Source organism: Buteo buteo, chromosome 14, assembly GCF_964188355.1.
Source record: "Buteo buteo chromosome 14, bButBut1.hap1.1, whole genome shotgun sequence".
In the NCBI taxonomy this organism is placed as follows: Eukaryota; Metazoa; Chordata; class Aves; order Accipitriformes; family Accipitridae; genus Buteo; species Buteo buteo.
The window spans coordinates 31,564,902-31,578,944 of record NC_134184.1 but is presented as its reverse complement, the minus strand read 5'-3'; the positions used below and the strand labels follow the sequence as shown (position 1 = coordinate 31,578,944).

The 14,043-nt window shown below is 38.2% G+C and overlaps 2 protein-coding genes across 10 annotated transcripts in view; one reads left to right on the top strand and one right to left on the bottom strand.

Annotated features, from left to right (window-relative positions):
• RCBTB2 (RCC1 and BTB domain containing protein 2) overlaps window positions 1–10,197 on the top strand; it is a 36,958-nt gene extending 26,761 nt beyond the window's left edge. For all 7 annotated transcript variants that reach the window (XM_075046223.1, XM_075046220.1, XM_075046225.1 and 4 more), the window contains 3 exons: window positions 2,680–2,816; window positions 3,430–3,560; window positions 6,927–10,197. In XM_075046223.1, the coding sequence (XP_074902324.1) occupies window positions 2,680–2,816; window positions 3,430–3,560; window positions 6,927–7,067 (409 nt within the window). In that variant the 3' untranslated portion in view covers window positions 7,068–10,197. The remainder of the gene's footprint in view (window positions 1–2,679; window positions 2,817–3,429; window positions 3,561–6,926) is intronic.
• Window positions 10,198–11,809: 1,612 nt separating this feature from the next.
• RB1 (RB transcriptional corepressor 1) overlaps window positions 11,810–14,043 on the bottom strand; it is a 78,555-nt gene continuing 76,321 nt past the window's right edge. For all 3 annotated transcript variants that reach the window (XM_075046217.1, XM_075046218.1, XM_075046219.1), the window contains one exon: window positions 11,810–13,782. In XM_075046217.1, coding sequence (XP_074902318.1) covers window positions 13,709–13,782 — 74 coding nt within the window. In that variant the 3' untranslated portion in view covers window positions 11,810–13,708. The remainder of the gene's footprint in view (window positions 13,783–14,043) is intronic.

The following is a 14,043-nucleotide window of genomic DNA, read 5'->3' as shown; positions in this document are numbered from 1 at the left end:
TGGCTTCCTCCACTGGGATGATTTGAGGGTTTGCATTTATTCTTGCCTTTCTTTCCTTCCACAGGACCCTTCAGTTGTTTCAGCAACTTCTGTACATGCTCTTGAGAGTATCTTTTTTTTTTCCTTTTTTGTCAGATTTCTTATCCTACTTGTTTTAAACTTTCTTATCAGTGAATTTGAATTTTAAGCTGGCTTCTGTTTTTGTTTTCGCAGCTTTTTGCAAGTAAACACCACTTTACAGTGAGATTTGATATACTCAGATCTACAGAATAATCACACTGTTATTAACATGCAGAGATTAGTTTGTTACTGCTGATGCAGTTGCTACTAGGATATTCTAGAGAGACTGCTTTAGATCTTTTCTGTCTTGCTAACTGCTTCTGCTCCATCCTCCTCATTGTTACAATAGTTTTTTTCTCTTTGCTATTTTCTTTCTCAAAATGCTTAGCTATCTCATCCTGCTTATCACCACTTCTGTCTTCCTACTTTTGCTCCTGAGTCCTGTTGTTGATTTCTTGTATATTACTGAATAAAATTAAAGTTCCTTGTTAATTCTTGCCTGCCCTTTCTTTGGTCTTTTCTGGTCTCCTTTTACTACTCCAATTACCTGTACTACTCTTTTCTTGCCTTTGCTGATTTCATTGCTTGTACGTTACACTTGTGCCTATAGTCCACCCTCTCTGTTTGGAATGCCATGTGTCCCTCATCAGATACCACTTCAAATCTTGTGTATCCCCAAAATGTTTCTGAGGTTGTTTTTCCTGATAATCAGACTATATGTAACTTTTCCTGATTTCTTTTTTCTTGCTCTACTTTTCTGATTGTGTGGCATTCTGGGAAGGAAATGTGTCTAGTTCTAAAATGGATTTAAATGTATGGCATTATCAAAATAATATGCAGAAATACTAAAGCATCAGGCACAGTCTGTAGAATTAATATTTTCTTTAAGCCTTATAGTCTCATGATGCAACTGGATCAGAGGATAATGTATCTAATGTGGTATTTTTCAGCATTCAGCCTGTTCCAGAGCATTGTCATGAATGCAGTGCTGGTAAAAGTTCCTTTTCATTATCTAGTCATTTCTTTACTACTTATGAAGCCTTTTTTCCATCTTGTTCTATGCCTGCTGTTGAACTAGATCATATTGTTGGTAGCTATTAGCTTGCAATGGTGGTGAAATGACAGGGCAACACGCAGCTCAGTGAGAGGCTGGCCGAGCAACGTACTACCTGCAGAAACAGATACAGATGAGTATGTGGGTGGGATTTGTCTGCACTGCATTTAGCCAGACAAAATTAGGCATCTGGTCTGTCGAGAGAGAGAGAGAGGCACTCAAAAGGGTAACTCACTCCAAGGTATTTGGAGACTGAAGGATGAGTACCAACCGATTTTAATTTATTTACTTATTTATTTTTAAGGGAACAATGTGTACCACCTTCTCTCTGACTTTTTACTTCTGTGTAGTGCCATTGGGGCAACAGACCATTCCCAAGGTCTCTTCCACAGCTGGATGGATAGCACGGTCACCACCACTTAACATGAGGCTACGGGAAACAAAGCAATGGGGTTTGATCTGCCTCTTCGAATGCCAGAATCTGGTACAAGATGTGGCAGAAGCTAGATAATGACTTTTTAATTATTTATGAATTTGACTTGATGTTTGTTTATTTTATTAAAAAACCCCAAACAACTAAGAAAAAAATTCTTTAAACGACCAGTAAAATCAAATGTGACTAAGGTAAATTAAGTGATAAAATAAATAATTATTTTTCATTTGTATCTAAGTTATGCTGTCTTTACGATGTAGAATCGTCCCAGTGCCATTAAAAGGAAACCAACCTACCTTTTACATAAAGATTTTACTAAAAGAAAAGCAAATTCTGATGTGGGAGAGTTAGAAAGTAAGTAGTGTAGTATAAAATTAAGTTGTGGCTGTTATAGGAAAAGTTACCTGAGGTGGTGATGTTCATTTCCATTAGCAAAAATTTTGTAAATTCAAATGTTACAGGATGTTTTTTAGGAAGCAGTAAGTTACAGCGAGTTGTAAGTTACTGTGAACTGTAAGCTGCAGAATACAGCTATCAAAGGCAATGCTTTTTCCTTGTTTGTATCTTGTCTGTCACAAAAGTATTCAGACTAAGAAAAAGGTGATGAAAGATCTGGGTGAGAGTGTCTTCACTTTAAATATTTTAATCCTTGAGTATAATGATGAAACCTAATGCTAAATTGTGTATGGACTCTGACACTGGAATACATGTTATCTAAAATATTAATAAATTTCCCTCCTCATTAGATGTTGGAGAAAGCAGGTTGAACTGTGAGAATTGTCTATGCTTAATTGTAAATGTTATCTATTACAAGCCAGGTAATAAAATTCATAGTTAATGTGTAACCTATTTAAGAAAATGTCATCAAAACCACATGAACCATCCTTAAAGATATTGCAAGTAGAAGGAAAATTCTGAATTTTATATCTCTCTATAAATAGATATAGATATATAGAGATATATATGGCTTAAAGAAATTAATGTGTTCAAACCAAGAAATCATGTAGCTAGAGTTTGTTTGTGTATTTAGTCTGTTATGACTGATTTAATCTTTTTTTTTTGTACCAACTTGCTGCAGCTCATCTTTCAAGCTTAACTCTTTACAGTATAAGTCTTTGTTCATGTTTTGTAGGTGTGAACATTTTCGTTCCATACTGAATAATGATGATGAAATTATAGAAATGAGTGAATTTTCTTATCCTGTTTACCGGGCCTTCCTGGAATACCTGTATACAGACAACATTAGGCTCCCTCCTGAAGATGCAATAGGTATTTGCCATAAATGGAAATATCTCTAGGTTACTGTTTCTGAAAAGTTTATGTGTCATAACAGGGTGAGGAAAGCAGGGCTTGTTAATTTTAGTTTTATTAGCACTTAAATCTTGAGTTTGGTAGGTGTCAGGAAGAAGGGATGCAGTAGCAGGAAACATGCCCAAGGAGAATGAGTGGTGGGGATGCAATAAGATCAAAGGTGCAAAATGTTCAAAAATAACTCATTGTTTCTCATATTAAGAACTCTTTTTTCCTTAAAAAGGCACTAATGCCATCCTAAAACTTTTCTGTTTGAATAGCTGTGGCGATTTTATCATGAATGATAAGGGAGCTGTTCCCCACGTGAATTTAAGAGCATGTAAGTCACTAGTTGATGCCTAGAACGAGCTACAATACAGTGAACAAGATGACAGAACGCTTGCATAGTAATAAAAGGATCCCTTTTTGATATGTCTTTTGAGGACCTTTAAAAATGCACACATTGTTTAGGGAAAAAAATAGATCAAGTCTTTGATTAATTCAGCCTAAATCAATAGGTTAATTGATTCATTTGAAAAAAAAAATAATATGTTTTGCACCAGGATAGTTAAAGCTGTATGAATTTTTGCAGGACTGCTAGATTTGGCAACACTGTATAGAGAAAACAGATTGAAAAAGCTTTGCCAGCAAACGATCAAACAAGGCATTTGTGAAGAGAATGCCATTGCTCTTCTTTCTGCCGCTGTCAAATATGAAGCTCAGGTAAGGAGAACTTCTCTTCAGGCAAACAGTTGTTTTTTGAGAAATGAAACTGTTTAATATAAACATAACTGCATTTAACTGATGAGGCATGATTAATGCAATTTCCCTTTCTGGACTCCCAGATGTTTCTTTTCCCTTTTTTAGCTGTAAAAAAAAAAAAGCAGCTACTAGTGTTTTCTTCTTGGCCTTTTGACTTGCACTTGTGAGTCAGGATTCTTAATCTGCTTCCTGCCTTGTCATCTGGCACGGCATGGCATGCAAATTTCTCACTGCTATTTACTTCTCCACCTTTGGATTTTGCATCGCCTGTTCATTTCCTGAGTTCTCCACCTAGTCATTTTGTCTGCCGGTGTCTGGTACAGTCATTCTGGTACTGCCTTTTACAGGCAGTGGGAGAATTTACCTGTAAAGTCCCTCCCCGTTTACCCTTGTGCTTATATAAAAAAATGCACTTTTGCCATGTTGTTTACAATAAATCCTGCTGACATACAACAAATGACCTATTGTTATTCCTCTCCACATATCCTGTCATCTGGTCTGCCCTTGGCTCTGGAATGTTTCACTAGCACTCAACCTGTTATCAGCAATACTGCAAGTGCTTTTTTTGTAAACAGATAAATACTTTCAAAGGTGTTTTCCTTTTCTCAACTTCTTAGTGCTATGCTGATTGTGGAAATAATGATGTGGTGGGGTTTATTATTCAAGAAGTCTGTTTATGTATTTTAGACTTAGTAACCATTGTTGTAACTGAGCATCTTAGTTGAGAAGTCCTCATCTTTCTGTTCCAAGCCTACTTCTGCTTTACAAGAATAAAATTAATATAACCAAACAGAAGATTACCTATTAAGAGTCAAAATATGTAGTCCAGAAGTCAGTGAGTTTTGTAAATCAAAAGAGGAGAGGGATACCATTAGATCAGTAGATAACAGGATTATCAGCTGCCGGTTACCAGGCAGTTGTAACCACGGTATCAGTAACAGAAGGCATGAACAGCTGAGGCAAAGAGGAATTGTACTTTCAATGCGTTGTGGTGGTAGAAGCCCAGTATATCATGGAAGACTGGACAGGAAGGGAGGACCCAATAATTTGATTCTCCTAACAGCAGAAGTTTTTGTGAAAAGTTTACTCTGGAGTTTCTCCTTTTACAAGCTTTTCAACAGTTTTGAATATCTTCAAGGCAGAAATACCTTCAGTTGACCTGTGTCAGGTGAAGTAGTTAAAGAGAGTAGTTAAAGATACATTTAGGTGTATTGTGAAGTAGTAAAACTAGCCTGGACAAAGCACTAGAGTTTATAATGGCTGAAACACAATGAAAGAGATTGGCTAGATGACTATCCTCCTCTTCCTTCTATGATTCTATGTGTTATTCTGTATACCTACCAAGTATTCTTTCAAAACATGTAATATTTTTATCACTATCATCAGATGATGAATTGGTTTACCTGCCCTGGGTGCAGCATGTGCCAAACTCAGGAGAGGGAATTGTTGCCCTCCTCCCTACACCCACAGCTCAGAAAGGGATATAGTAGAACCGCTTCAGAGAAGCGCAGCAAAGACTTCTTTGTCAAAGACAAGGGATAGCCTCTGTCTAAGGAACTGTGAAGTAGGCCAGGATCTTTTAGCGTACTACATTAGTACAGTGAAAATTTTCTTTGAGAACCATGTGCAGTGTAGTGTATCAGCACCTCAGTAGAAGACTGTCCAAAGAAGGGTTATGACAGAGGCCTAATATTTTGGAAGTTTGAAAAGGTAGAATTAATTCAATTTTTTGTCATTAAATGTCACCACTGCGAGTGCGAGATTATAGTGCTGTGTCATCTGCCATTAACATATCAAATTAACTGAAGACTGACTTGGCTAATGTGCATGGCTGTTAGGACTAAAAATGCCTGAAAATATTTTGTCCTATCCTCAGAAAATACAAAGAATTGATGCTACAAGTTATTTTAAAGCATATTTCCAATATATACTGTAACAAATTTTAGATTAATCATCTTCTATATAACAGAATTAAAAGCCAGTATTTCTTGAAACAGCAAAATTGGTGACCAGGATTCTATATCTATGGTCCTTTTCATAATCAGTACCAGAATAGGCAGCTGCTGTTCATTTTGTTTAGTGTAAAAGTTTGCACATTGACTGTAAAGCAACTCAGGTTCTGGCAGTTAGCACTTCAGAGGTCTGCTTAAGCTGTCAGTGCCTTTGATCTTCTACATTTTTTATTTCTTCTACGGTTTTTATTTCTTCTTCTATTCTCATTCCTTTTCTTGCTTTTTCCAGTACTTGATGAGAGATAAAATTTACTTCTGTGCATTGCTGCTACGTTATTTCTTTTTAAAGGGTATTTTGTGCTGCTCTGTTAAAGCTTTAGTTAAATCTTGCTGGGGCAATAGACTTGAAACATTCAATCTAAGGAAAAGGTTTCAAAGGGAAATGCACAGGTATTCTGCTAAATTTACTTCTACTATTAATCCCTGGCTGCAATGTTTGTGTGGTTAACATAGAATAAAACTGGCATGGATTAAGAGACCTCTTTCTTTCTACTGTAACCCTTGAAGAGTTTACAGATCATGGATTGTACTGCCAATTTAGACTCACCTTGCTGCAGAATGTAATTAATTTTCCTTCAACAGCAAGTTGTTGCATAGGAACCAGCTAAAGGGGACTGACCCAGTGCATGGAGAGAAGGATCGCCGCTGTTTTGAGGAGTTTGAGTGGGCAAAATTTGCTGTGTGAAATCGTGGTTGTATGGCTTAATGGCTTGTACCTATCCTGTGCTGAATAGCTGAACATCCTGTTACAGCAAGACAGAACCATTTTTGCTATTTAGGAATCCCAGTTCCTAGAGAGGGGGATACAATTCCTAGGTTCGCCACAAAAGACACCTGTATCCCAACATCCAGTTTGTGTTCAGCAAGCATCATCAAATGTTACCTTATATTTTGCTTTTATTTTCAGCAAGACTAGGATACCTGCTGGTTTATACAGGACCCCTACTGAATTCAGTGCAGGGAAGAAAAGAGAGGAGTTACTGATGCTCTAGTAGTTGTATGTGGGGAAAGTTGATTGTTTCACTTATTTGTAACTTTTCCTAATGAGCTCAGTAAATGTGATGGAGTTCTAGAGTCAATTTAGGTGGCTACTCCTGTTTGCTTGGAGGGTTTGTTTGGGTTTTTTTTAATAGTTTGTATAAACAAATTTCATCCTATCATTTGTGATCTAATCAAACTGATCAGAAAAGGGATTGGTAATGTGAACAACCTGGTATATTCTCTGCTAATTAAATGACAGATTTGAAACAGAAAAAAATAATAATTTTTCTATCAATCAGTCATTCATATTAAAAATTACCTCAATTTGTTCTAGGACTTGGAAGAATTTTGCTTCAGATTTTGCATAAACCATTTAACTGTTGTTACACAAACTCAAGGCTTTGCAGAAATGGACCACGACCTCCTGAAAAACTTCATTAGCAAAGCAAGCAGAGTGGGAGCATTCCGAAATTGAGGTCTGACTACCACCAAGCTGAAGAGCACGTCCTCTTCCCTCCCGAGAATACTTCTGCTTTGGAGAACTTACTTATCCATGGTCAGAGCGTGCAAAGGTTTGGAAAGAAAGACTTGGTGTCCATCAGTTTAGGAAATGTGTAGAAGTCTGCTAATATACAGGTTTTGTAAAGATGGCTACAGCACAGATGTGTGGTGAGAGTTCATTGCCAACAGTCAGAATTTAACAACAAAAATCCAATGCAGTAACTACCCTTGCCCACTTAAAGTCAAGCAAACTAAGCTATCATTATCTTGTCTGTCTGGTTTGAGGGTTTCTTCTTCTTGTTTGTTTGTTTTTTTTTTTAAACAACTTGCATTTGGGACAGTGGCCTGTTTGCTGCTAAAACTTTCATAGTATACTTTTATCACCAAAGTTAGTATGTCATAGTCGGCTGCTTTGTGCCTGGTTTACCATCCAGTGAAGATAGATACAAACTTGTTTTTCTGAAGGTGCGATGAAGTAATAAATTCTTTAGGATGAGACGCTTTCCGATTGGTAGGAGGAGGATATGTCTCACTTGGTGTTTATTTGGAGTATAAATAAATAAGCCCTGAAGAGCTTCAGCTGGATATTACAGTTTTGAGTTCCTGGCACTTATGTATGTCCATTGTTCTAGACAGAATGAAAAAAAAAACATCTTCCTTTCCATTACACCCAGCACCTTCCCTGGCACCCCAGTGGGCCAGGAAGCATTCACAGTATTTGTCTGGGCATGAATTATTGTGCTGTGTGTTTTGGTACTCAGAAAACCATCTGGTTGCTTGTTAACAAGAAAAAGAAATCCAAACAAAATCTCAAGGAAAGGGAAGTTCCACCTGAGGTTTGTTTATTCCTGTCTTAGTATCTATCCCCAGATAGATCACCTTAAGAAAAATGGAGAAAAAGATAGTTTTGAAGTGATAAAAATGGGTCTTACCATTAAATCATGAGAGTGAAACTTGCATTATTTTTCCATGTGGCAATAGTACCTCTTGTCCACCTACACCACTTACCTTACATGCCTGGTTTAGGCGAGAGGAGTTGCCCTCTGGACATGCCTCCCTCTCATCACTGACCATCGAGGGGATGGGATGGCTAAGGTAGAGTAGATGCTTAATTTCTAACTAACTGACTTAAGTGAGGTAAGATAAACCCCACCCAGTGTTGCACAGAGAGGTTTGCTCTGTTACAGAAGATGCTGAGCTCATGAAGCATTTACTTTCTAATAGGCAACTGTGAATTAGCCCTGAGAAATTATTTCTTATAAAATTTTGAGTGGGTGACGTGGCTTTAAGTGCCTTTTGTAGTATTGTACAAATGGTGAAGGCAAGAAGCTGGATGGTCAGGCTCAGTACACTAACCTTCCTTCAGACCCTTGCTGTGCCACAGAATCCTTCGATGGCTTTTTCTAATCCTCAAATGTGGTTTCTAAGAACCTAATTCCCTTAAATGATTGCAGCCTCACTTCCTTATTTCTAAAGTAGAAATAACTGTTCCTTGTTATATTGGAGGATCATTTCTCAAACAATCCTGTTCCTTGAGGAGGAAGTAAAGGAGAAGCACATCCTCAGAGAAGAAGATGAGAAGCAGTAAGTAGTGTCTCTCTTCACAGCAGTCCCTGTGGGTGCAAGTGGAAGGATGAGGCACGCAGACAGTAGAATTTACTCAGGAAAAGGGCCATAAGCAAGTTATTTTGGAAAATGCTGTTTGAGGTATTTGCCTCAGACTCACTAGAACTATATCAGATCATCTACTGCTAACAAGCGTGTTCTGCCACCTCCTCAGTGATTAGTACAACTTACTTTCTCCAGCAGTGTAAGTCCATACTTCAGCAGCTCTATCAGTGTTTTGTATTCAAACAGAACTGGTCAAAAACTTTACAGTACATAAGGCAGTTTCATCAAAACCACACCTTCCCTGGGGGAGAAGATCAGTTTAGATAAGTTTGTGTTGAAAAGCACTTGACTGAGGCATACGGAGGCTAATGCAGACAGTAAACCAGTATCATGGTAGGGCACAACTGTACCACTCGCCTAAGCTGGCTCAAGTGCAAAACACAGTAGTTCAACAACTACCGTAGTCAAAATGGCATGCTTTCTTAGCAAGGTATTTTTGGCTTAATATAACCAATAGTGCCATTTTTTTTCAATTTGTTTCCTTCCTGCTCATGATTTCCAACCTACTATACACATTAAAGCCTAGTTACAATTTCAGAGTAACTGACAAAGCCTGTAATTTTGAGAAAAAGCATCTCTGGACTGAATGAGGGCAACTCTAAAGCTCCAGTGTGTCAGCGCTGGCTTTTACTCATGCAATATGTATCATCTGACCTGGATGTGACAGTATTATGTTCATAGAGGAGACATTTATTTATTTAATTTTTTTAAACTTTCTTTGCATGCACTTTCCTTGGCACTCAAAGGTCAATGTTTAAAAAAACGTACTGGCTTAGGTGGTTAAATGTGGATATGCTTGAAACCCGATCATTGGATATTTTAGAAAAAAATAGGGATGCATTTTACCATTGTGAGATGGTCTGCAAGAAACTTACATTTGTGGATCTTGCAGGTTAAATACTTCTTAATGAAGTATTTAAGTATGTAAATAGTATTCTGTTTTAGGACACCACAGGCAAAAAGGTTATCTGTTAAAAAGTGAAAATAAAGTCAAGAATAAACTGTATCCGGGGTTTAAATCAAGAGGGATGCTCCACTTCGCAGAAAGGGAATGAGGTGGGTAACTTTCTGAATCAAATGGAATGTGAAAGAAAAAGAAATGACAGGGATAGCGTTATTCAAAGGTTCTTTTAAAAGTTACTGAAGCTAAGAGCCAGCATTGCATTGTCACCTGGTACCCACCCCTAGAGTTTTGTTACGATGCCTGATAACTATGTAAATTGCTGGTTTTATACAATCTGAACAATTTCCATGGGCTTTCCTTGTAAAACAAAGCATTTATTTACCCCATAAAGACACGACTCATTGGCTACCACCTAATGATGTAGAAAGTTTACAGCGTGAACATAAAATTATGTTTTGATTTCTTGTTTCTTTATAAACTTGGCTGGTTTTAATAGACCATTAATAAAAATGCCATAATATTTAAAAAATATGAGTGGGATTTTTCACTTTTACTGACAAGAAAGAAAGTCTGATGCTTGTAAACAGAGCTGACTGTGCAGTTAGTAGTGTGGGACAAAAAGAAATAAAAGAGACAATATTTCAGAATGATACTTTAAAGACTATTTGTGTTCTTCAGGAAATAACTGCCACCAGCTATAAGTATTTATAAACAGAATGAAAACTGAGTCTGCAAAAAAAGAGCTGGAGAATTTGCATACATGTATTTCTACCCTTCAAAGAAATTAATGACCTAGTGACTTATTGATTAATAAAATTGTCCTCAAAACACCAAGCATTGTTTCTGAAGCAAATGTACATTATGACCAGCTTACTTGTTACTTTTTAAAATATTTCGACTTGTACTTTGCACCAGTATCTCCAGCTGTTCCACATGTGACACAGGTATCTTCCTGTACCCCAAAACCATGCAGTTCACGCATCCTGTGACATGTAGGAACAAACAGCATGTGGAAACAGGGGACAGCAGCAAGAGATTAACGTATAAAACTGCAAATAAAGAGGCTCATACGCCTTGAGCTGGCTACACAGCCAAGCCAACAGACTAAATTCCCCACAATGTCAATGGAGAGAAAGGGGCCTCTCTCAGATGCCATTCCCCTGCCCTCATTTCCCACATACAGCTTCAGCAGAGACACTTCTTCTCCACAGATGTACGTTTTCTCCACTGTGCTTAGGAGAGTTTGAGCAGTGGTGCAATCCTTACCATTAGGCACCTGAAACACTCGTCCCATTTTCTGTCCAACTCTCCTGGCTCCAAATTCTAATTTTCTGTTGTTTTCCTGAAACAGTTTCAATATCCTAGCCCATTTTGAATGCAGCAAGGTCTTGCTATAAGAAAAGTACTCTCAAACACAGTAAAATTTCCAAATCTGATAAAAAGCCATTCAGTTTCAATACACATTGATTTGCATACGTATCTACTTAAAAATAGGACTCTGAAAATGTGTTTTCAGAGGGAGCAAGGACTGGCAAGTCAGTCAGCCAGCGCACTTTGTGCCCTAAGCCTTGTCATGAACGCCGATGCTATAAATAGCCCTGCGAGATCAGGAGAGTCGCGACTCACGGGCACCGACGGGCTCCAGCAACGCAGCGACGGGCAGCCTGCGAGGCTGACCTGCCTACAGACACATACCTGGCCCCGAAAGCCACGGCGGCTTTTGCTGGAGTTTTGACATCCCGGGCTGATTTCAGCAGCTCCGAACGTGAAAAAATTGATGACGGGAATGCTTCTAAATGCGGACACCCAAATCTCCGAAGGACGACCTCGCGCACCTCTGCAAGGGCCCTGGCAGCGACACAGGCACCATTGGTACGGGCCGGCCTCCGCCAGAAGCCTGGTCACCAACAGCGACCCTGGAACAAAAGTTCTGGCGAGAACAACGTTTCCCGAAACTCCCGAAGGTAACTCCAAGCCTGACAGCACAAATCCTTGGAAATCTGCACCAAGAGGGAATCACTGGAGATGGAGTGACCTCTGCTTGTACCGGCTGCAGAACCACGGTGGAAGCGTGATACAGCAGGACATCGTTACCCTATGAAGTCACCTTCTCATCTAATAAAAGGAAATTACTAACTGGGAATCTTTTAAAAGCTATTTTATTTACCTTGAAAAGAAAGAAACTGATTAGTTGTATAAAATACTATCATACATTTGATGTAAAGCCTTCAGTCTTTGAACAAAAAAAAAAAAAAAATACACTGTCACAGTAAGGAAATAATAAATCTGCTTAGGCACTGGACTCTGTACTGTCACCCCTCTAGCCAAAGGATCATGGAAGAACTTAAACAGCTGTAACAGAGCTTACAGTCACTGCACCCCAATGTTAACATATATTCTGTCTGTAAAACTCTGCAAACAGTGAGAAAATAAACATAAGGTACTCCAGCACTTCTGTACATTTTTCAGGAGGAAAGTTGAAGCCATATTGTGACTAAAAAAATAACTCCATTTTATTTTAAAATTCATTGACAAATCAGTGTGCTGTTTGTAGAATTTCCAGTAGCTGTAGGATTAGCTTCCGTTCGACAGAAGGACTGATCATTAAAATGTACTACTGTAAGTATTCTAGGATCAGCTAAACGATTTCTAAATAAGCTACCCGGAGAAGATGTAGTTTTAAAATGTTTGTGTAAGGACAGCATGCTTTTCTACTGTAGCTGTTTTAATTCAAGTAGCTGCAAAAGCTAAATTTCATAAAAATGGGTCACTTTAAAGCAGGACTTCATTTATTTACTTAGGTTTTAATCCACTGGAAGTAAAACATGTCTTTCCTTAACTGGCTGTTTTGCAAACCCTTTATCATTGCAAGAAAAAATCTGGTATCTGAATCAGTAACTTACAAACACAGAAGCTGAAAAAAGTTCGGGTTTGGGGGTTTTTTTTGCTAGTTGTGACAGTTCGCAAGTTGCCTATTAAACTCTGCCTTTTCAGCAAAATAAGGCAGAGTGATTTTCCCAACGTGGGCTCGTCAAGTTCGGCTTTTGTGCCAATGGGAGACACCCTGTGCTTTTAGAGACCAGGCCACTCGTACCTGGAACCCGACCGGAGAGACTCGGCTTTCAGCCATAGGAAACAGGTTTGGAGCCTGTTTCTTAAGCTGTTTGGCTTGGCTACAGTTAGGGGAAAATTTGAAGAAATCAAGAAAATTCTACATCATTAGAATTTCAAAATCTTATGTGTACCAGGTGGGATTTAGGTTTAGGGTTCTTTTTTCTTTTAAATAATTGAGGTTTTTCCAAGATAAGAAAGTGCACATCAAGTACTCTGCATATGGGAAGAAGCTTCAGCTTCTGGGAAGATTCTCTGTGGGATTCACGTTCCATGAAATTCCAACTGATGGACAGCGTAAGTGCCCTCTGAAATTGCAGGGGGGTGAGAGCTGGGGAAGGAGAACTACACAACGCTAAGTATTGGTTTCAGTAGTACGGCTACATAACGAGTTCCCTTTGAATTCAGGTTGTACTTCTCACGTACTGACTCTGCAAGGTCTACGACTGCTCTGCAGTTTAAGTTAATGGGAATTTGATGCGCTAATTATATACAGAGACAAATCTTTGCAGTATCTGGCCCCTCATTTTCAAAATTTGCAAGTAAAGAAAATCTAAAAATGAAATCTAAGAAACAAAATTAGTGCATTTCAAATCATTCTAGCTAACGTTTTGTCTTTAGACAGAAAAAAAATCAGTCCAAGTAGACTGAATTGGCTTAAATCAGTAACGTTGCAATAGGAAACCAAGACACCTTCCAAGTCTGTTTTTAAAATCCTCAAAAAAATATATAAATTAAATTCAGTGGCTTACATTGTATATATGCTACATCATAAGGCAAAGTATCATGAAAAACATTTAAAAATTTAAAAAGTCCAAATGTTTTCAACTAGCAGTTCTGAATAAAAAGCAACTAAAAAAGCAACTCAATTAATGAACAAAAACAATCTAAGAGGGCCTGCAGTGCAGCCCCTGGTCCTGAGAAGAATCTCACTTTTCTTCACTGGCTGAGGTATCATTTCCATCATTCAGCTTCTGCTTTTGCATTCTTGTTCGAGTAGATGCTAAAAAAAACCCCAAACAAACAAAAAAAGAAATTAAATACTTGCTTCAGACGTGATTAGTTCTTGTAAAAAACTGGTAATGACACAAGGAATTGAATTACACTACTCTAAATAAAAGAAATCCCACATTATAAAAGTAATTCTGAGTTGCTTCAGCAATTCCTGCTCAATCTCACACAGCTTGAATTCCTTCGACCTGTCCACTGAAGTTCTCCTTGCTTCTGTACCCTCACTTTGTCTGTTTTCATCTTCACGGCGGGC